At 35.8% G+C, this 23,262-nt stretch overlaps 1 protein-coding gene across 4 annotated transcripts in view; it reads right to left on the bottom strand.

Moving 5' to 3' along the window:
• Positions 1-23,262, bottom strand: part of MYO16 (myosin XVI) — a 363,225-nt gene that overhangs the window by 199,898 nt on the left and 140,065 nt on the right. For all 4 annotated transcript variants that reach the window (XM_032679459.1, XM_032679458.1, XM_032679457.1 and 1 more), the window contains exons 5-6: positions 13,294-13,402; positions 2,300-2,424 (exon numbers count right to left, since the gene is read on the bottom strand). In XM_032679459.1, coding sequence (XP_032535350.1) covers positions 2,300-2,424; positions 13,294-13,402 — 234 coding nt within the window. The remainder of the gene's footprint in view (positions 1-2,299; positions 2,425-13,293; positions 13,403-23,262) is intronic.

The following is a 23,262-nucleotide window of genomic DNA, read 5'->3' as shown; positions in this document are numbered from 1 at the left end:
CAACTACATGACTTTTTCTTCTTGAAGTATTGTTAGCTGAAGATATTATCTTTCTGATGATTGAAATGGATGGGTAATGGCAAGAAAACGGTCTTGAAAAAAACTGTTACTGCAACTGTGTAGTTTCAAAGTCACTATAAGCATAGGAGACATCAAAATCAAAGTCCAGGATATCATTTGCCTTACCTACTATTTCTGGTTCATCTGCACATGCAGAGTATGGATAAAGTTTTCACTATGAACATGCTTAATGCAGAGGGATGAAACACAGTACAGCTCACCCAAAATCTTCCCCTGGCAAGGAGGCAGAATACCCCTACTCTGGGGAAGAACACTACTTCTGCATGCTATCAGTGCTCTGATTTCCAATGTAAAAAATCCTCAAAATTTTCCTATAATTTGACATAGCATTGGAGAGGAGTGTGTTTTAACAGGAGAAATTACACTTTCTATTCAGGCATCAATTTGACAAGTGCTATTTTAAAGCAGTTTAAAAGCTCATAGGACAAAGGAAATATTTTATGACTGAAATCTTTCAAAGAAAAACTACTGCAGTAGAATTTAATAGAAAAATTAATTTTAACAAATATCATTCTGTGTCTGTATTGCATGAGCACATAGATAGGTGCTATGAATCTATGAGAATGTGTGTATTTATATATTTACGACAATACTTTGCTTGATTAAACTTACTAACTTACACATGGATTTAGGCTTATATTCTGTCAAGAGAAAACAAAGCTGATTTGAGACTTACAACTGAGATATTTGTCTTCTTTGTACAGAGAGATGTAGAGCAACAAAACACTATTCCCAGAACCCTTTGATACACATACAACTATCACAGATTGGCTGACTCTGCACCCATGAATAGAGAGAGAGCAGTTTCACAAATTCTGGATTTCCCACCAGTTTGTCAAATAAAGATTTCACATAACAGAAATCACAAACAAAAGCAAAATTATCTACTTTGTAACTACTTCTTGAAAAAAAAATCACAGTTCAGCATAAAAACTGTTCATGGAAAAAATATCCCCTTTGTCAATGTTTCACTAAACAAACAACAAAAACCAAACTATTCACAATGTTTTTCTCCCAGTATTTGTAATACTGTTAAACACATTTCAGATACACATTTTATCTGTTCCAGCTAGCTACAGAAAAGGTTTTATACAGTAAGATTTACCTAAGTTCATAACTCAGTTAACTAAGCCAAATCATACTAAAGAAGCAATAAAAGTTAATTATAATAGCAATGTGTTTTAGCAGCTTAGCTTAAATGTATCAGAAAAGTGAAAGTTAAATTAATACTTTTATGAATTAAATTAAAACTTGTGCTGTTTCTTCCCATCTCTTCCCTGCTTCCCTCCTGTTTTCAAATACAGGTAACTGCCTTGGGGTAGCCACCCCAAAAAGTCACAGAATTCTGTTTCTAGACACAGTCAGTGGCTAGATTCAACGGTCCCAGATTTGAGGCTGTTCACTTGTTTGGTTATATCTTAAACACTCTATAGGTATTAAATATGGACTTAAATACTAATGATTCAGTATATTAATTCAGTATCACACAATGTAATTCGTGCAAATGCAGAAATAATAGTAACGCTAAAAATTATTAGAGTTCTAATTATTTTAGTACAGTATTTGCAGAAAAACACAAAGTATTTTTCAAAAGTTATTAAATATATTAATGCTGCTGATTTACCATTTATTGATTGGTAATGGTGTTGAAGATTTTATATGTGAAGAGCACATTCCACAGACAAAACAAAGGAATTGAAGATCTATTAGCAGACAAACAACATAATGAAACCCAGTGACTACAAATAACATGCAAACTTGGGAGCAGGAGTGCTTATCCACTTATATCATGGATGCTTCATTACATTGAATCAATATGGAATAGCTTCATGAAACAGTGTTTTAGCCTGGCTGAGCCAGAAGATATGACCCAAAATAAGAATCACTGAGTTATGTTTCAGCTCCTCTCTCACACAGAATATTAGAGACCACAAGTATCTGCTGCAGCATTAAACTACAGTGTTAATACTTTTTGCTATTAAGTTTTATGTTGCATATGTGGCTAGGAGCAAGAAAGTTGTCATTAAAAAGCTGCTCCAGTCTATTTTAAAAGCTATACTATGCATGGAATTGACATACATGTATTTTCAAAAGGCCAGACAAGAACCAAAATCTTGGTTCATTTTGCTTCTTAAAAGAATTGCCTTGCAAACATTCTCACCAGAATAGTTGCAATACATGTACATTCAATATGTGAAGATTACATATTCCCACTCACCAGGGTAACTCCCTCATCATTCTTTTGATTCACACTTCCTCCACTTGATATAAGCTGTTGGACATCCGTAAGCATTGTCATAGGTCTCTGTATCTTCATTTGGCGCAATGAATTCAGCTCTACACCTGGAAAAAGAAAAGGATAAAACATTCTGCTCTTTCATTCATCAATAAAGAACAGATATATGGTTTTGTGTTCTATGTTTGTAAAAGCTCAATCACCATTTAATTAGACTTCAGTGCATACTTATAGAACATGTTTACTTACGTACATTTACCAAAAAGTTTACTCATATCTTTATCAGTCAGTACATGAACAATTTAAAGTCAGTCAGTAATATGAAATAAACTGCCTTGATCGCCCAGTGCCTGCAATAGCAGTGGTAGGTAAAGCAGTTGCAATATCATTAAACCCACTGGGATTGTGAAAAGCTGTAAATGGGAAAAAAATTAAACAATCTCAGGAAGCCACTCAAGTGTTTGGTACTTATTTAATTAAAATTATTTTTGGCTGCATTCTTTCAGCCCTGTGTATACATCACAGTACCCAGACCAGTCCCTCAAATCTGTCGGCTCAACTGCTTAAGAGATTGTGAAGTGAAGCAAATGACAGTAAAACTCAACACTTTTTAATGTGCCAGGGTTATTTTTAACTGGGATTAGTTCTCCAGCTGAGCCTAGACCATTGCAAGGCCCCATAAACCAAAAGCAAATGTGGTGTGGAGGCAGGAACAAATGAGAGGGGATGAAAGGAATTAAGGTTATGAAATTGCTTATGTCAGCATTGCTACTGAAAGAAACAGTTGTCAAAGAACAGTATTAAACAGAAGATAAGCAAGGCAGTCTATAACCAAAAGAAAATATGGTCTCCAGTCTGAAGAGGTTTAAAATTAGAAACAGGATACAACAAAAATGCTAAATGGTTAAATTAGCAACTGGTTGTAGTTTTATTGGAATATCTAACCAAAATTCAGGGCTTCATTCTTCTGCTTCTAGCTCCACATGATCAATTAAACCCATTTATAGAAAATGTAATCTGAGTATAAAAATTCTTCCTCTCTATCCTGGCCATGACATAACAAAACACCCACAACATTTGAATAAATGATTTCTTTGTTCTCTTCCACATATGTCAGTGAGTTGAAAAGTGACAAACCAGAAGTTTATTTAATTAATATGTATTTAACTTCAGATTTTATCTTAAACAGTTCTTGAAGTTCTTTACATTACTAAAACAATAGACACATTTTTCAGGATAAAATCGTATTTTAAGTTCCTTAGTTTTAATCCACCCTGGAACTTGTATAAATGGGTGTACCATATGTAGTTCATCAAAGAATCCCAACAATTTTCTAACATGCTACTGTACACACTGCTTTATGTTCTGCTGCCTGCAACACTTGTAAGAGTTTTACCTCTGAAGTGAAATGTTCAGGGTAAGCAGTCTTACTAGGCACATTCACTTATTCTCTTAACCACACCTGTCACCTAAATGATACTAAATAACAGCAAATGTAAAACATAAATCTAAACATAAGATGGAGAAAATTACGTTTTCTGTATCTGGATTAACCCCATGATCTTTCACATAAATGTAATTTAGACAAACACACACACATACACACACATATATATATATATGAATGATACTGATAGATTAAATTAGACAACCACCCCAAAGCAGAATGTGCTGACATCCTATTGCCTGACAGTTGCTAGACTAGAACACAACGTGAATTTCATAGCATGTTCTCAGTGTCTCCTAACAATCAATGTATTTATTTAATCAGAACTAAAGCTTTTATGCCTTCATCATATTTCAGAGTAATGATTTTAAACTACCTGATGACATTTACAGATTACTGATGCCACATGGCACCAATTAAATCTCTTTTTTCTTTCTGTTTCTGCCTATTTCCTGATTATTGCAACAGTAAACTCATGGTTCAACATTCTTGTCCCAGTGGCAGAACTCTCTCAAATACCTAAGTTTATATTTCCAAAACACCATGTGGCATGAAGGGCAATATACACCCAAAATTAGTTATCATTTGCAGTGCTAACTTAACATTTTAAAGATACAATATTGACAGACAGCCAAAACGAAACTTCACTCATTATGATAAAGCTTTTTCTAATGTTGTCAAGTAAGAAAGATTAAAGTTAAAAAATATATGTAGCATTTTATACCCGAAGAGGGCATCCATTCTTAAATACTGCTGACAGAACTTATGTCAATTTTTTCTTTCTCTTGATATGTCTGGTAAACAATTACAGTAAGTTTTGTTTTTCAAGGATAGGGGCAATGGGTGGAAATTAATGCACTACCTCTTTTGTCTGAGAATACTTCAGACACTCAAAACCAAAAACTAAGTTCACAATCCACAAATTAGAAATACCAGTTTAGGCTTCAGCACAGACTTCTCTGATGGGAAGCTGAGAAGCACATTTATCAAGCATGCACATGTATCATTCTCTGAGGTTCAAACAAGGAGACCTTGTCACAGTGCTTTCCCTTAATCAAGTCTGTAACTCTGGAGAGTCCACCCTCCCTCCCCAGGGAGTGATACTTTTCAGGAGTTTAGATGGAACAACAAAATGCTACTCATAAAGTAAATAACTCTTTCTACCTGAATCAAAGAATGACCTTCTCATTGCTTTTCAAAGGGGAAATGTGGTTTAGATATTCAGTTGAAATGGGATGACAGCCAGCATGAACAGAGGAAGAAAAACAAATTGGCATGAACTATGGGAACAGATTCACATTTTAAAAAATGGAAAGTTAAAAAAAAAAAGGCATAGGAAGGAAAATACACTCCAAATACCCTGTAAAATCAGAAGAGCTACATGCTTCCCAATTCTGCAGGAGATAAGATGGAGATGGAACACTTAAAACTGTAGTGACCCTGCAGGGCACACATTTGGTGATAAGTATCAGTGCTGATGACAGGCAGGAGCATAACCTAAAAGCTACAAAATAAATTACTTCTCAGTGTTTAAGAGAAACACCTGACAAAGCCATTTCATGTACTTTGGCTGTCTCACCCTCTCTGGCATATGATTATAGAAGTGACAACCCAAAGGAATATAAAACCTCAGAAAAATAATCAAAAAGTAACTTTCAAAAAGTTACAGTGATAAAGAAATACATGGCAAACAGAACTGAGGATTGCTATTAAAAATATTTTCCTCATAAATGTCCCATACAAAGAAGTCTCTCCATCTGCAAGGGGAACACCTGTTCCTGGGACCAGTACAAAGCAAAACACTGAAGCACTCTGTGGGAAATACCCACTGCAGACACACTCAGCAGCCACTCCTGTTGTGACTTGCATGCCATTCCCCAGTGGGCTTATAACAGTCTTTAGGAGAGGTCAATGGCATCTTGTCTGCGAACACAAATACACATTAAAAACTTAAAACAGCTTTGAGAAGCCAATCTCTCCCCTGTACTTCAGTCTTTTGTCACCCTGTCTATATCTGCCTTTCCCGCACAGAGCTGTAGATACAGTAAGGCTCTTTTCACCCCAAGTGTGATGAGCCTCTCTGTACTCTTCTGTAATTTGGGGGATATCATGGTTTAGAATTTGTATTTTTCTCTTGTGCAGCACAGAATAGGATAGACATGTTCACAAAAAAACAATAAGAAAAAAAAGTAATGGTACGGTTCTTGAAATAGTAATTTTCATTCATTAAAATATTCAGATATAGTTGTTACTTTATCCAGCTTTATTTGCCTAAAGTTTTAGAAAGACTTTTCTAGCTGCTTAGTAGATAACTTTGTAAACAGCATTATTTTTGTTAGATTACATTTTCCATTTTTCAATAACTCTTGTGCATATTGCTTGACATTATGTGAATCTGATTTTCTAAGGTCAGCATATGAACAGATACATGTCAGCTACATTTATTATGCGAGAAGGGAAGCCATTATTTTCAGATTCTGAAAAAGAATGTATGTTTGCAAAACTACTGAGGCCTATAGCTCTAATTCACCGCAGAAGCATCAACTAATTGTTGCTGGAGGGTTTTACCCGTTTGCCTTTAAAGATATCATTATACAACATCATTACATATGCTCAGCGAAGGATGTTTAGTTTCATAGACTGTCTCAGGTGAGAAGGGACCTTGAAGGTCACCTACTTTTAACCACCCTACCAGGGAGAGAGACACCTTTCACTAGATCAAGTTGCTCAGAGCCCCATCCTGGCCTTGAACATTCCCAGGGATGAGGTATCCACAGCTTCTCTGGGCAACCTGTTCCAGTGACTCATCACCCTGTAAAGAATTTCTTCCTAATATCTAATCTAAGCCTACTCTCTTTCAGTTAAAACCACTGTCCTTCTTCCTGTCACTATGTGCTCTTGTCTCTCTCCATCTTTCTTGTAGGCTCCCTTCAGGTACTGGAAGGTAACAATTAGGTCACCCCAAAACCTTTTTGTAGGTTGAACAAACATAATTATCTCAGCCTTTCCTTGCAGGAGAGGTGCTCCATCCCTCAAATCATCTTAGTGGCCTCCTCTGCGCTTGCTACCAGCAGGTCGATGTCCTTCCTGTGCTGGGGACCCCAGAGCTGGATGTACCATTGCAAGTGAGGTCTTACCACAGTGGAGTAGAAGGGCAGAATCACCTCCCTTGACCTGCTGGCCATGTTGCTTTTGATGCAACCCAGGATACAGTTGGCTTTCTGGACTGATAAAGTCTATTTTCTTCTAGTCTGAAAACGCTATCAGAAACGAAATTCCCACCTCCTCCTCAACTAGATATCAGAGTGACAATTCTCCCATCCTTGTGAAACATGCTTTTTTTCCTCTCTCTTCTATAATGAGGATACTGATGACCCTTTCAGCTAAAATTAGTTAAATGAACTCTGTCTCTTCTTAACATTTATGAAAACAAAAATATTTTGTGTAATTTACTTTAATAGACTGACACAATCTCAAGGCTTAATATTAAAGTATTCATTTTCGGATATGCATGGCATATTTATTATTTTATTTTGAATATGAATACAAGAACAAAGAAGCAAAACAAGTACATCACTGTCTGCTTACTTGTGATACGTATCATGCCTGAAATGAGATCTTCACATATGGTATTTCAATACTCTGGATTTCTCTGCAAGGTCTTTATGTGTTATGGTTAATTTTTTTTTGTGAAAGAGCAGTAAAAGCAGACTAATCAACACATACCACAGAGGCAGGAGCTGAGGGTGAATATAGGGCAGGCAGGGCAGTGTCCGTGCCGACCACGGCACAGTCCCTCTACGCAAACAAGAAAATTGAGAAGGTCTGGTGATGGGAATCAAGACCAATAGCATTCCTGTAAATGTCTGAAAAGCCTCCAACAACAAATCCAGATAAATCAGTTGAAGTGAGGAGTCAAGTCAGTGGTTCAGGGCTGGGGTCAGCAAGGGCACTGGACTACCATGGCTGGACGCTGGACACTGGACTACCTCAAGCAAGAACCTGAGCCTAAACATGGCTTCAGAGACAAAGGATGGGTGAAAGATCATGACAATACTTCTCCCAGCTCTGCCTCACAACTTAGCTCTTTTCTCAGTCAATGGCTCCCAGGTTATATGGCTGTACCACATCACAGCTGGTTTTGAGCACAGGCAGCCAAGTGCCAGGGAGAAAGGCTGGGGGACACATCGCAGGGCCTGTGGTGCACTGCAAGCACTGACATTTTTTTCCAACTTGATAAAGGTTATAATTTCAGGAATTCTATAAAAAAAATGATTATACATTTCTTATGGTAACAGAATTAGATTATTCCTTGATAAGTTGGTTGAAAGGATATTAAAAGGGCATCCCCAGCTTCTGATGTTCTGCACAATCTTCTTTCAAATCTTTGCAAAGCCTATTAGTCCAGGAGATGCCTGTTTTCCTTCTAGCATCAGTCAGTAGATCATAAACTACTAGCTATAACTTCAAATGTTAATTCCAGTGCCAAAAGTCTGCATGGTAGATTTAAAGGTTTTCCCTTTGATAGAAACATATGGGTAACATGCTGGAAGCACAAAAATATTAAGAGGAATCTAAGACTTCAAAGTCAGTTCCCCAAGAACTAGAAAAAAAAACTAAGGTAGCTTACTCATGCTTATATTAGAAAACATAAAGGCCAAAGGAAGATGTCAACTATGACATTTTCTACTACAACTACGATGTGTCAGCTGTGGGCTTCATTTTTTGGACTTGAAGGGACCTACTGAATCATCTCATTTGGTTCCCTGTTCTCACTGGCAACACCAACACCTACCAATTAATACAGAAAATAGATTTCTTTGTGTGTGATAATCTTATCAGTAGGTGGTTCCTGATCAACAAGAATCAAAGTGAAAAAACTTTGAACCACCCTGAGGCTGTTTGGTTTTGATTGCGTATTTTTCTGTCCACAAACAGAAACTACTGCAACCTACTGCATCAATATTGTTAAAAGAAAATTTGTAAGCATAAATCAAGACCATGGTGCATATGGTTCTAAAATATCAAATATATCAAGGGATTTGGTTTTAGCTGAAGCTTGCTGATCTTTAGTGCTAACAATCCGTATGTGTTAGCATTTTAGTCAGTTCTTACTGCAGTGTATTAGTAGTATTTCCTTAATGTCTGTGAAATAGTTTTAAATATTAAAATCTAGAGTACTATTTTCCTGAAACTATTTTGATTTATATCAACTGCTTTTCTTGACTTCTCTGAAGAAGCTATATTATTTTTTTTCCCCTTGTTGGATTACTAGATTCTGTAGTGCAACCTCAATGTTAAAACATTTTGGTGTACATATTCTGAACATTTTTTTTAATTAATAGCAATCAAAACTGATGAAAAATACACATAACTGGGATTTTAATTTTGATCTTATTCTCACAAAAAGTGTATCTTTCAGGTGTTGGCAGTTGTGGGGTTGTTGGGATGGCTTCTGTGGAAGAGCCAGGGGCTGTCCCATGAGGACCACAGACAGTTCTAGTCAGCTCTAGCAGGCCCTGCAGGACACAGCTGAGCTGGTCAGCCACTTGTGACCCATGGTCAAGCAGAGAGATATTCCTGAAATACCTGATATTCCAGAAATTCCTGCATACCTGTGAAAAAGCCACACTAAAGCAGAGGAAAAGTGTGAAGAAGACTTCCATGACTGCCATGTACTGACTCCAGCTGTTTCTTACTACCTGAACCTATTCTAATTGACAATTTTCACCAAGTTGAGTCTGTTTTGCATGTGACAGTAATGGGTAAGTAATCTTACTGTCTTTATCTCAAACCACAAGCTTTCTCATCCTGTTTTCTCCCCCTGACCTTCTCAGGAAGGGAATGAGTGAACAGCTAAATAGGAGTTTGGCTTTTAGTGCAATCACACCGGATTTTATGAATAATTTCAAGTTACTGTACATTTTAAATAAAAATTAATTTTTGGTGGGTCTTCCTATCACATGTTAGCTTAATACATAATGTCAATTTACAGTAAATTTTTCCTTAATCCTTTGCCCACCAATTTTCTGAATCAGCTTTTCCTACACATGTCATTTCCCTTATGTTGTTAGTTAACTGTTAGCTTCAGGGAAATTCTCCTTATTTTAGTAATTTACAAGTTGGCTATTTCTGGCTAATGTTAAACACTGTCTTCAGTGTAGGATTTTGTACTAACACTTAGCTTCTTTTTTTTTTTTACTCTACCTACTGCTTCAAGGCAGAAAAATAAATTTATTCCTTCTATTTTGCAGCTGAAGAATAAAGCTTAATCCACTTGCCAGTAAGAATTTAATAAACCGTGGTCTATTTTTGTGAAATCTGCACAATATTTTAACTGATTTAAACCATACAAAACTACCTAAATTGATAAGACTTGCACATGATTTTGGCTCTATGTACAGTTTTCTGAGACACCTGGATATGATCCCTTTAATATTCTGATCCATTGTTCATACACCTCGGAATACCAAAATAGATTTTGCTGAAGTGCATGAAATCTCTATTACCATGAAGGGTCAATAAGCTTTAACCACCTATTCTAAATTAATTTACCCCACAGAAAGTGAATTGTTAAACACAAAAAGAATATTTTGTAGAAAAGCAATGCCCATTTTTTGTTATGTGTCATAGTAGACAAAAGAAACATCATCTACACCTTTGGGTAGATATGTTATTTACACACAGTCCTTCTTAGAAAAATAAAATCACAACAGATGATTTTCTTTTGCTTTTGTAAGAATCAGCTACTACATAAACTCTCACTATACAACACTCAAGAAAGACATTAATTCACAAATAGTCTTTTCTCACATTAAATAACATGGCTGATGTTCTTCGAATGCACTCCTGAAAGCTGGAGCCTGAGATCTTGGAAGACAAAAGAGAACACCTCTTTTTTGGAAACGAATTACGGTGAATGCGTCACCTCCTGTGACTTGGCAAATACAGAACCAAGAAACATCTGCCAATCATTTGTAGTTTAGAGTTGAGTCATGCAATTCACTATGCAACTAAATAGCAAGAAAGGAAGTAAACAAAAATGTTGCACTCTTCAAAGTATTAAGTATTTAAAACAGTCTAATGGAAAAGGAGGGAATATAAGGATTATATGCCATGATCAGAGTTTCACTGACACATTTTTACAGTAGAACATTCTGCCTCTAAAAGAGAGAACACACTAACAGTCCTTTGAAGTTCAATATTTTTTACATGTCATTAATAAATCAAAAGCTTTGCCGTAAAACATAAAGATGTTATTTGTTAAAATAAAGGTTATGGAATGTGCCAGGTGGACTTTCTTGATGATTCCAATAATCAACCAGGTTCAGAATAAAACAGGAAAAATAATGAAAAATCACCTTTTCATTTCACCTCTGGAGGAAGACACTTCCTGGAAGTAAACAATGAAAGTATAAGAAGCTAGAGGTGTAAGTGGCAACAAAGAAAATTCCAACTGAAAGTAAAATGAAAAGAAATTACATGAAGATGGATTAGCACTGGAATGGGAGCCCAGATAAACAGTAGAATCTCCAATCCAACATGGCTCTCAGTAACCTGGTTTACTCTCAGGTGGTCTTGCCTTGGCAGATATCAAAGTCCTTAAATGTCATGACTTTCTTTCCATAGCAAAACAAGAACACCAGTAACATGCAAAACCAATAACATCTTGGCACAGAACAAATTCAACAGCTTTTACCAGTGTTTTCCTTGTGGCTGGTCAAACGAATAACCCTTCCACTCTCCAGAGGTAGAACATTTCCCAGCACTCCACTAATGGTGATAGGAATTTAGACACCAAAGTTAGAGTAAAGGCACCTAAATACAGACTTGTAAATTTAAATATCGTAAACATCATCCTACATAGCAGACTTCTATGTCTCAGTTAGGTGTTCTGGGCTCCTTTTATAGCACTTGGAAAGAAGCATGAAGTTCAGATGACTCCTTACAGATACCTACCTTCGAAGCATCTCTTTTGCTTTAAGAAGGGTTTGGTATAGAGTGACTACCAGACACTTGATTTAGATAAATCAACCCAAATAAAATCCTAAAGCTCATAAGCTCACTAGGCTTCTGAGTGTCTGCTGGTCTGATGATTACCTTGGGCTTAGCTAGTAGTTAGTAGAAGTAGATCTCACCTTCATAATGTTTAAGTTTTTTAATTTGGAAAGTTCCTATATTCACAGAATCATTGTTTACTGATGAACAGTGCCTCTCCTATCTACTGGAAAAAAGGTATCAGTGATACCTTAAGAACAAAAAAAAATCCACTGTTCCATGCAAGTTCAGTGTAAACACTTTGCCAAGAAACTAGCCAATCTTTTTTTTCTTTTTTTCCAAAATCAATTTTATTTTGCAAATAAACAAAAAGAGAGACAAACTAATATAAGAGGAAACATATTCTGATAGATCTGCATTAATAATTGCAAGTAAGCAGACTACCTCTTGTATGCTACAGGCTTGTTGCATGCTACATGTTAAATACCACGAGCCCAAGTATTCAGAGCATTACGACTCCAAATATCTGCATTTTTCAAAGCAATAAAGTTAATAGTTGTCTTGCCATTAGGAAAATCCAAAACCAGAGTTCCTGAGCTGCAAAGACATTGCCAAGCACAGAGGAAGAAAAATTATGAAACAGACCTACGCAACACACTAGCTGTGCTATGGACTAACAGTATAGAACCTGATAATGAGTGTGATTTCCTTGACAGTGTAAGTTAACTTCTATTTTAAGTGTTCATTAACAGAATATAATTTAACTTAGTTTATGCTGAAAAAGATTTCTTACAGGGAGGCAATGTTGAAATCACACATTTTTACATTACAGTTCATTATTTCTGCCTAATGCCTTTTCCTCAGAGTTAAGATGAGCCACGTACAATGTTAAGACAACCTATTATAGTCAAAAGCAATGCTAGAAATCTCACTTCAGAACTCTTTTCTAAGTTTTGAACTGATGAGCAACAAACCCATTTTTTCAACACAGGTCCTGTCTTCTATAACATATTAAGCATAATTCATAATAGAAATCTACCTACAGTATTTTCATAATTAAAAAAAACACCAAAACCAATACTGATATTTTTGAATAAGTGATAAAGCATCATATGTATTTCCATTCAAACAGTTGGCAGAGATTTATTTATTTAGCAGTCACTCAAAAAAATATACTCTGAGACATACATAACTCACATGTGAAATGAAATACAAATGTGAAACCTGGTCCTCGAATTGTTAAATTAATTGTTTTAAAAGCTTCTGCATTGTTGTAGTTTTTTCTGCACTAAATTTACATTATAGTATCTCCATATGAAAGGACAAAAGCAGATTTGACAATGGCAACTGCCACTAACCTTTGTTAGTTTTTCCAATCTAAACACACTGAAAACTTTTGTGACTCCAAATCATCTTCCTGCCCTTCATCTCCGAAGTCATATAGTTCAATTTGCTTTGGTGTGACTCACATTAAATCAATACACTTCCTTATCATTTTTATGACATTCCAAAAGCTGAAGAGCTGACTTACCATTTTCTTCCAAGTACATCAGAAGGATGCTGCTAGATTCAGTCCCTTCTACAGCATAATCAAGTGCAATATTTCCATTAACATCTTGCAGAAGCACATTTGCTCCAGCCTACAGACAAGAATTAAAAGCATTTTAGGTTTTTAGAGTGAAATCTCAAAACACAACTGGGGTTCTTACACATTCCCATTCAAAAACACTTCAAAGCTGGGGATCTTAGACAGCAGGCTGATTATGGCCTTAAACAAAACCAAACATACAAAAAGGCAAAGACAAAATAAAGGACTCTTGAATGTCAGAAAGTTGGCTTTGTTTGAGACAGCTGACACTGTTGCCACACTAGCTGTCCAGTCTGCCTTTGCTACACAGATGTCTGAGCTGCTCATCAGTGAGTTTTGGAACCACCACCATTTGCAGCAGTATTTTTAAATAAACTGTCACAGATTACAGTCAAAAGCACTACACAGTAACCAGCAGTGGATCAAAAGCTGGCTGACAAGCAGCATAGACACCCCTGCAGTAGGGATGGGTAGACAGCTGGTATGGGTAACCTCATCAGCTGGCCCGACCTCTTATGGCCTCATCCATCAATCCAACCTCAAAGAGAACCATCCATTGCCAAATAAAATTGCCATTTGTCACTAACTGGAGACAATGAAAGTGAGCTTGATGATTTCAGCTGAAATTTCAGGTTGAAATTTCTTTAAGTTTAATTCAAAATTCAATATAAAGGACAGACAACTAAGAGGAACCACTGAGGGATGGGGTGGGTGGGAGGAAGAGATTCATGAAAAGCTTGAAAAGAAATCACCAGCATGATAAGAAAACTTGTATTTTCTATATTAAATATTGTTAATGTAGGAATTTGCTCTATGAAGGGGAATCTTTTTACCTTTTTTTAAATAAGAAAGCTCTCATACTTGAAAATTCATAAATGTCTGGTGGACATTTAAACATAAACTAAAAGTTTACTAGTGTTACATCACTAGAAGTTACAAGACCAGTTAAATGTCATTTATCTTCCTCAAGAGGTCATAATATTAATTAAAGTGTCCTCTCTATTGCTTTTAACTGCAAGGAATTATGAAATAGGATTGACCTCAGGTAAATTTAAAACTTTTCTTAACAGCTTGTATAATAAAGAATTTACCTAATATAGATGAGAAGTACCAAGGACAGTCTCTCTTAAAACCACAGCAGCAGCGGTCAACTGTAATATGAAACTATTAATAGAATGTATGACTGCTTCTTTCAGGAGCTTTCTCTGCAAGTATTGTATCAAAAAAACCCTTGGAACGGGCTCCTGACTCCTGCACTTTGAGCTCCTGGCTCAGAGTAAAATATGACATGAAACACTAGCAAATTCATGTAGGCCTTATGTCATCAAATTTAAGGTATAGTCTGAGATGATTTCCTGAGTTTGCATCATAGTGACAAGGTGACAGAGAGGCATCAAAAATGACTCACCTTAGCTGTTTCAAACACGTCAGATATCCTACTAGACCATATTCTATGCAGTAAAATAATCTATCCTGCTACAAAACACACTACATTCTTCTAGTTTTCTCTTGTTGACTGTAAGAGAAGCCTAGACAGTAAATTGAAATTATATGTATATCTTCTGAATTGCTAAACGAGATTAGATGAGAGGATTTGACTCTCATGCTTAGTGAAAAGGAATGAAAGGAGACTTGTAAGTGTAAAATCTTACATTCATTATAGTGCTATGCAAATAAATTTCTACTTTCCTGTCCTGCCAGATAAAATCAAAAAATGATAAAAAAAGCAAATATGTGGTGGATTTGAAGATCACAGGATCTTTGAAGGGTGTTTTAACTACTTATTGCACTTGTTTCACTACTAGGAAGTATGATTTTTGTTTGTTTTGTTTTCTATTCACTGACCCATGAGAGTTTGCTGGTGACGGTAGAATTATGGAAGAAACACAATTTCATATCTAATTGATTTGCAGATAATAAAAACCTCACAAAATCTTGCAGGTATCTATTCTTTCTGGTATACAGATAATCTCCAGGTAATGCTAGAAGAACATTTTCTTCTTTGTTGAGTTAAGAAACCAAATGACCTTTGACATATCAAATTCAGGAAAAATTGGGATAATTATCTTGGTCAGCAGCACACTTTTAACTCCTCTCTAAGATGTAATATCACTGAAAGAAGAATTTAATGTGGAATTACTCAGCTCCAAGTAATTTTTATTGGGTAGTTCTATATTAATTCCTTTCTTAAGAAATGTTCACAACGATCCCAAACAGAAGGTCAAGTTTGGTGAAAGTTGTGGCAGAAGAAGTAGGAGAAGGTCTCAGAATTTAGGCAAAGATGCAATTCTGGATAATGACGCACACCTAATGTAGTACCTTGCTTGAAAAAGACATATTTTGTGGGTTTTAATAATATGCATCTTTAGTATGGTGTATCATCCCTGCCTCACAGCTCTGTGAGCTTACTGAGGGTGTGCTCTGTCTCTCTGTCCAGCTCATCAATGAAGACCTTGAACAGGACTGGACCCACTACTAACCAGTGAGGTACATAAATAGTGTGGAACACGTGACAGGTAGCAAATATCACAGATACTACACCTTTAGTTTAAATTCACATGCTCAGAATTGTGTTAATGAACTTGAGTGCTATTGTTACATATATGACCTCTTAGGCCAGACAATAAGAACTCTACATATGATTAGAGACGGAATTCAAATTATCGGAATACTGTCCGACTTTGTTCTTAGGTTTCTGTTTATAGCTCTTGAAGAAAATGTGAGGAAAACTGCTCCCAGGGTGCTGATATTAGTTTTCAAATTTACATGCATGCCTTGTTTATATTCTAAATGCTATGACATATTTATTCCATTTCAATACAACTCACTTGAATTCTGCATGCAGTGCTCAATATATGTGAAAAGTTACTGGCTTACTTATTCTCAACATTCTCAAGTAATTTCTCAATAAAAATGATAAATATATTGCAAAACTTTATCCAATATATCTTATATATATATAAAAATATTTTTGAGAAAAATATTTCTCTGCAATGATAAATTGCTTCTATTTTAGAAAGACTGCAGAAGGAAGGGCTTTAAATATATTATTTTAAAATGTTCCTAAAGACACCTAGTTCAATACACAGAATGCAAAATGCAACTGGACTGCATGCTGTTGCAGAACAACATCGATATGTAGATACAGCATAAGAGATTGAACTCTAGTGATCAATAATAACTGAGTGGACAGTATCCAATTTGCAAAGTATTCCCATGTGATCAGAAATCTGAGCCTGCTGCCAAAGAGAAAATACCTTTGGCTAGTGAAAGGAGAAAATATTTCCTTTCTCGTTCCAGAAATGATGATTCAAAATACTTCAATTTATCTCAGAATCACTTTAGCGTGCAATTTTTAATCCCATTTTAATTTTCCTACTTAACTTATTTGTAGAATCTCTGACAAGTTTTCATTTCAGAAAATGAAAATTTAAAGTCCACATGTATGCAAAAGTGGCAACCCTAAAGACTAGGTAAAGGGCTCAGGAGCAATATAGCATGAGGTAGGTTAAAGGTGCACAGTTTCACAGCACTGATTTACGTGCATATCCACATTTTTTGCCAACACGATGCAGCTTGAGTCGACTTCCCATTCAGGGGAAGAGAGATGAACAACTACAGATTCACTGTAGAGTACACGATACAATGTAGGTTCCCACTCTAACTTATCCCATGATCACATCTTTGTATAGCTAAACTCGTAGCTAATTTAGGATAGTACAGAGATGATCACTGCTTTTGCACAGCACGATGCAGTAAGACTGAACTCTTCCTTCCAAAATAATACTCCAGAAGATGGGGAAAGAACCAGACAGTTTCTGAAGTCTAAGCACTACTAGAAATTTTGATTTGCAAGAACTAACAAAAACTTGCAACTTCATCACATGTGAATAGACTGTGAGCACAGCCAGAGTCCTCTACCACACTCTGTCCCTATACAAGCTACCCCTTGCCACTTGGCCCAAACATCAAAGACAATCACAAACTCTTAGGACTATGTTGCTGTAGCTAAATACAGTGGATCAATGTCCAAGTTCCCACTGGTAAGATAAGAGTTCAGTTTAGTTCATAGTCTACATTTATAAACCCTAATTAGTGATACTATTAACTCACAAGCAAACAATTTATTTTTAATTTTCTCCATCAAACTTTTTTTTAGAATTAATTAAATTCTAAAAATCAATTTAACATCCACAGGGGCAAACCTTTCATTGAATGTCTAATTTTTTAAAAGGTCTTAAAACTTCCTTCTGTGCTATTTATTATCTGGCTAATAATTCCTGCTACTGTTTCTTATTTCCAGTGTTTCTTACACATCTTATGATTCCCAAATGGGAAATATATCTACTTACCATTACTCAGAAAAAAAAAAAAGGACAGAGAAATCTCCATTCTGAGGAATGTCCTTATTTACAGATCTAAAATAATTTATTTTCTTTTGTCTCTCTGAAATCCACAATATTTTGTGTATCAGCAGTCTAACTTCATTAGGATAGGTGAAAACCATATGAAGAGCTGTGGGTTTAGACCTTCTCCAGCCATCTCCAACCATCTCCTATATTCAGGGACAGAGTTCTAACCACTAGGTTGTATGTCCAGAAACATAACACTATCGCAACAGTATGAATTGCAGTATAATCTGATTTAGGCATTCTTAGAGGACTCCTAAATTACTGAGGTTCCCCAAGCACTTGGGAAGGATCTGGGCACTTCTCCACCTAGGTACCACTTCTAACTTAGCTCCCCAGCTAGGATGTTACAGCTTTTGCACCCAGTGAACTTTGTGGTCAGATGGGTTACCTGGTTGAACTGCTTTCTGAACCAGAGTCTGCATCGATCCACTTTAGGTGAAAGACGGGAAGACTCCTGAAAGTCTGACTATGATTCGTTGAAATTCAAGCTTAAAATTCTGTCTTGCGTTGCATGCCTTAAATTATTCTTTCAAACTTGTATACCATGCAGGTTATTTAAATACTTGAAACAACTAAGTAATTTAGCTTTACTTATATAGTAGAAAGTCACAGATGTGTTATATTTTTCAATACAGAAGTGATGGCCCAGCATGTGCCTCTGTCACTGAGGATTACCACCACTGGCTTCATGAGGCTTTATGAAGGTGATCAGAAATACCCTGAGGAATATGTGTGGATACAAAAAAAAGAAAAAAAAAAAGGAGAGAGGCAGAAAGAAATATTAATATACCTGTTCAGTTTTCTCCTGGGAACAGGCCTCTGCACAGTTCTTACTATGGTTCAATTGTTCCACAGTATGCTAGCTGTGTGCAATTTGTGCAGTCACCTATCAACCCCACAACAAAACCTGACTTTTTAAAATGTATTTATATTAGTAATCTATTTTTATTCAATTCCACATACTCCATATGCATATAATTCTATACATTTATATGCATGCAAATGTAGAAACATTTACATAGTATTCTCTCTTCTATGTTCATCACTTTCCTGCAGGGAAAGGCTACTATTTTTTTCACTAACAGCTTGAACAATTAATTTTTTCTTATTTTTTAAAAATATAACCACATGATTTACAAACTAATCCTTTTTATAAAATGGCATTATTAACCATGGAAGTAGAACAAGACTAAATGTAGTTCTTCATAAAACATTTGTGGCGTTTCACTTTCTTTGACATGAGTAGTTAAGATTTCCCCGCTTTATTGATCTACTTCATCACATTAATTCCATTAAGAGGTTTTGCTCATTGAAGGATATCCAAAGTTTACATACACCCATCTGCATGTTCTCATGTATACTGAAGTAACAGTGCAAATGGTACATCCTTCCAAAAGTCCTTAGTACGCTATCAGTTAAAAAGAAAGCAACAGTAATCAGGATATAATGTTCTATTTTTTTTGAGAACAAGGAAACCTATATGAAATCACACACACTCGTGGGTTCCATGGTGCCAACCTCAGTGGCTTGTATAAATTTTCATCCAAGATACCAAATTCCACAAATCTAGCTCGCTCCTCTTTATGGCTCCTATTAGTCTTGTTAATAAAGTGAAAGGAATAAAGTTGCTCTACACATTATTGTGGTTTAGGTCATTAGCACTGGATCTCACTTTTTACAAATTCACAGTGCAAAGCAGATGAGGAACAGTTCTCAAGGCAAGGCTCAAAAAAAAAAAAAAGTCAGACTTCTCCACATTGGGAAACCACAGATAATGAAATAAAAGATTAAGTGCGATTGAGCAGCTGCTCTCAGTTCAAAAACATGTTTTCCTTTCAACTCATTTCCAAAAACAGATTTTCTGTAGGCAGGAGATTATTTCACAGAAATAACAATTTAGCTACTAGAAGAGCTGGGAAAAAACGAGCTAAAAGTGCTAAAAAGCAATTATAATTATAGATCTTGTGTTGACAGTTCCCCTACCTGCTATCATAATCCAGATTTACCTGCTTAGTAAAAAGAAAACTGAGAGACACAAACTGAGTTATCTCTTTTGTGTTCTCTTTATGACTATAGAACAACCTAGAAACTATTTTACTAAATCTAGATATTGTCTTGGAATGCTGATTATAGCATTAGTACTTTCATTTTAACTTTTTTCCACATAATCTTTAAGGAAGCCCCTTTCCCATGATACCACAGATGTTTGGAAGATAGATAATGAATTTCTATCAACTCCAGAGTAAAGAAAAGATTCCTGTTCCAGAACAAAAAGTCAAAAGAAGTCCATGAAAAAGGCTGAGTCAGGACTAGAAGTCTAATATGCAGGGTACCTCTTTCTAAATATTTGCTTTTACTCCTCCTCCCCAAGGTCTTAACAGAGAATGGAAGAGGGACCATAAATGTGCACAAGCCATCTATAAAGATATGTAAGTTCCAGCATAGTCCATGGCAAACAGTAGTCACCTCGAAGCTGCTCTATCTTCAGTTTTGCCTTTAATGAACCTGAATGTAGCTCGTCATAAGAAAAGGAAAAAAAAGAGAACATACTCCCTTTATGGAAGACAGGAGTGGGTCTGATAGAAAAATCATTCACCAAATAGGGATGTTTGCTGCACAGCTAAGGCTAGTGGCCTCATTCCTTTCATATATCTTGAAGAAAAACATGTATGCTGAAATTTCATCTATACAAAAGCAATTTTTCACAACCGAATTCTTCACCCTTTTTAGGGCAATTTCCATGAATGCAGTCTGAGAAGAACACACCTGATATTTTATTAAATGGGAATTTCAGTAACTCCAGACTGATGACTTGAGCTATGTTTTACAAAGAATAAATTATTATTTGTAAAATATGTTATACAAATAATAAACTATAACTTCTCTCAGGTGGTTAAGTTACTTGCAGTTAGTTAAGTTCCACATCAAAACACCACCATCCCTCGACCATAATGCATAACAGACCTAGGCATTACTTTTCCAAAATAATAGGTTTTTCCTCAATAAGTTCTTATTTATTGAAACCTGAACTATTAAAAGTATTGAAGAAATGCAAACAGCAGTCTCACTATGTAGGAGTTTCCAAACGGAAAATATTTTCTTCCTTTCTTTCCGGAGTGTCTTTTACCAAAATAATCTGAACAAGAACCCAAACTCCATACACATACATACAGTTTAGAAGTAAAATCTGTGGATCACAAATCAAAGTAAGAACTGGAAAGGTTTAACTGCATCTATCATTCTGATTTGATCCTTGCACACCTTACACAGGTTTGTGTAGCAACAGAGAAAATGCAGGGAACAAATCCTTCTGTTCAGCTGATTTCCCTCACAGTGGATCATCATCTTAAGGCGCATTCATGAAAACAAATTCTCCCTTAATACAAATAGAGAAACCTCTCACTTCCTTTCAGATGGACTTGCAGGGAGCACAGCTCTGTAAACTGGGCTGGCCCAGTGCACCATTTAGAGGACTCCTTCCATAACCTTGAGTCAATAGTTACCTGCAGCAGGAGTTTCCACTTCTCACACAGGAAATACACTGATGATTATCTTTCTGCAATATTTGTTCTATTTCAGGGCTTTAAACTCTGTAAGAGTTGCTTCTGTCTATGAACTCATGCCTGTCACATTACCAAAAGTATTCTTTCACAAGGAGCAGGAACTGTCTGCCATCTGGATGAGCTTAACTTGTGATATAAGTAAAGGTTTGAATTCATTTTCGGCATGCCTGCTCCCACATCATAAAAACACAAACACAAAGCTCAATCCCTTATGTCTGTGACAACACAGCCTACAGAATCAAAGCTGAATTTAGCGCCTTATAAGTGCCCTCCAGGCACGTAAAATAAAACAAAAAGGGTAGAATACATATCTCCAACAAAACTCCACTTTAAAAGAAATCAGGAGATAATACAGTGCTGAAAATTTTATGCCAATACCCTTACATAATTGCTAAAATAGATGCATTTGTATTAATACAAATTTATGTTATGCTATTTTTACTTACTTTTTTCCCTAATAGATATATGCTAAACCAGTCAAGGAACCATCATACAAATGCAATTGGAAATTCACTTATCCTTGTGTAAGTAAAATATTTCATCTGCTGTGTGGATACAAGTTCTTGGATTCGTGGTACTTGTGGGCTGCAAAAATGGACACCAAAATCTGAATATGAAACTTAACTCCTCTTCAAAACAGATTTCCTTGTTACAGTCTAGAAATTAGGATTTATGGATACATGCCAGCGTGCATAAACATCATAGTGTTCAAAAAATCCCAGGCACGTGTCTCAGTGACACACTGGTTAAGAAAGGATAAAGAAATGTGCCAATACAGTGTCTGTTTATAAAAACCATCATATAGTTGTATATGCATAAGATCACCAATGCCTACAAAAATCCCCAATTGTATTTGAAAATGTACTTCTAGGTTGTTAAATTACTGCACACAAATAATAAAAACAGTACTTTAAAACCATCAAAGTTCCACAACCATTTTGACAATCATTTAATTCATGAATAAGGCATTTTTTTTTCCCTTAAACTAATAGAATGTAGGCAATGTCAGTTTACAGAAAAGATTTTCAGTACAGTTAAAAAAAAAGAAAGGCTGTCACGGCACATATTACAGATTGCTTGACAGGCATAGTCTGTTTGACTAATGCATTCAGAAGATAAAAGAATTAGCACTGAGGACTGAAAACTAAAGAACAACATTTTCCCATCTGTTTGTGCACCATGGGGACTTAATTCCACCCATCAGCTGGAAGGAATAGAAAAGGCAAAGAAAATCCCACTCAGTTCCAGTACTGAACACTTCTGATAACACTGCAGAAGTACAGTATGTTTTCAACAACATCTTTCAAAGTAAAATACAACTAAGCATACAGTTAGGAAATAAAAAGGTAAAATCTAGCCAGAAGTTATCAAATAAAAAAATAATGTACACTTCTCAAGTTACCACTATTTTCACATCCCAGCACTACAACATTCATGAGGACTGGGGAATATTCTATTAATTCTAAATGCATACAAATTTGTACTTGGATCTTAATCAGTTGGCAAGTCATCTGTCATGGTGGTTCTTCATATTCTGAATCCTAGCACACATCACCAAGGTTTCTCAGAATTTAAGGTCTTAATTTCTAAGCTAAATATTGTCTGTTTTCCTTGATTTGGCTTTACCTCAAGGAATTATTCTTATTTCCTCTCTCCTCCTCCATACATATCTGAAAACATTCAGAATAATCCAGCTAGTTTGACTAGAAATTGGAAGAACACAATAATCATTTTTATTATATCCATTTCTGTTTCTTTACTTGCATACTTCATTCCGAATTTTTCCAACAACTTCAAGTGATCATTCTTAACATAATCTAAATCTGTAGCTCAAAAGCATAACCAAATTTTTCCATACAATTTGAAACTAACTGCTTCAGCCTCAATGTGTCTTCTTCATATGTACTCACTGCTGTTTCTAAATCTGTGAAGAAAAA

This window comes from Chiroxiphia lanceolata, chromosome 2 (assembly GCF_009829145.1).
Source record: "Chiroxiphia lanceolata isolate bChiLan1 chromosome 2, bChiLan1.pri, whole genome shotgun sequence".
Taxonomy (NCBI): domain Eukaryota; kingdom Metazoa; phylum Chordata; class Aves; order Passeriformes; family Pipridae; genus Chiroxiphia; species Chiroxiphia lanceolata.
This window is presented reverse-complemented; position numbering and strand designations above follow the sequence as displayed.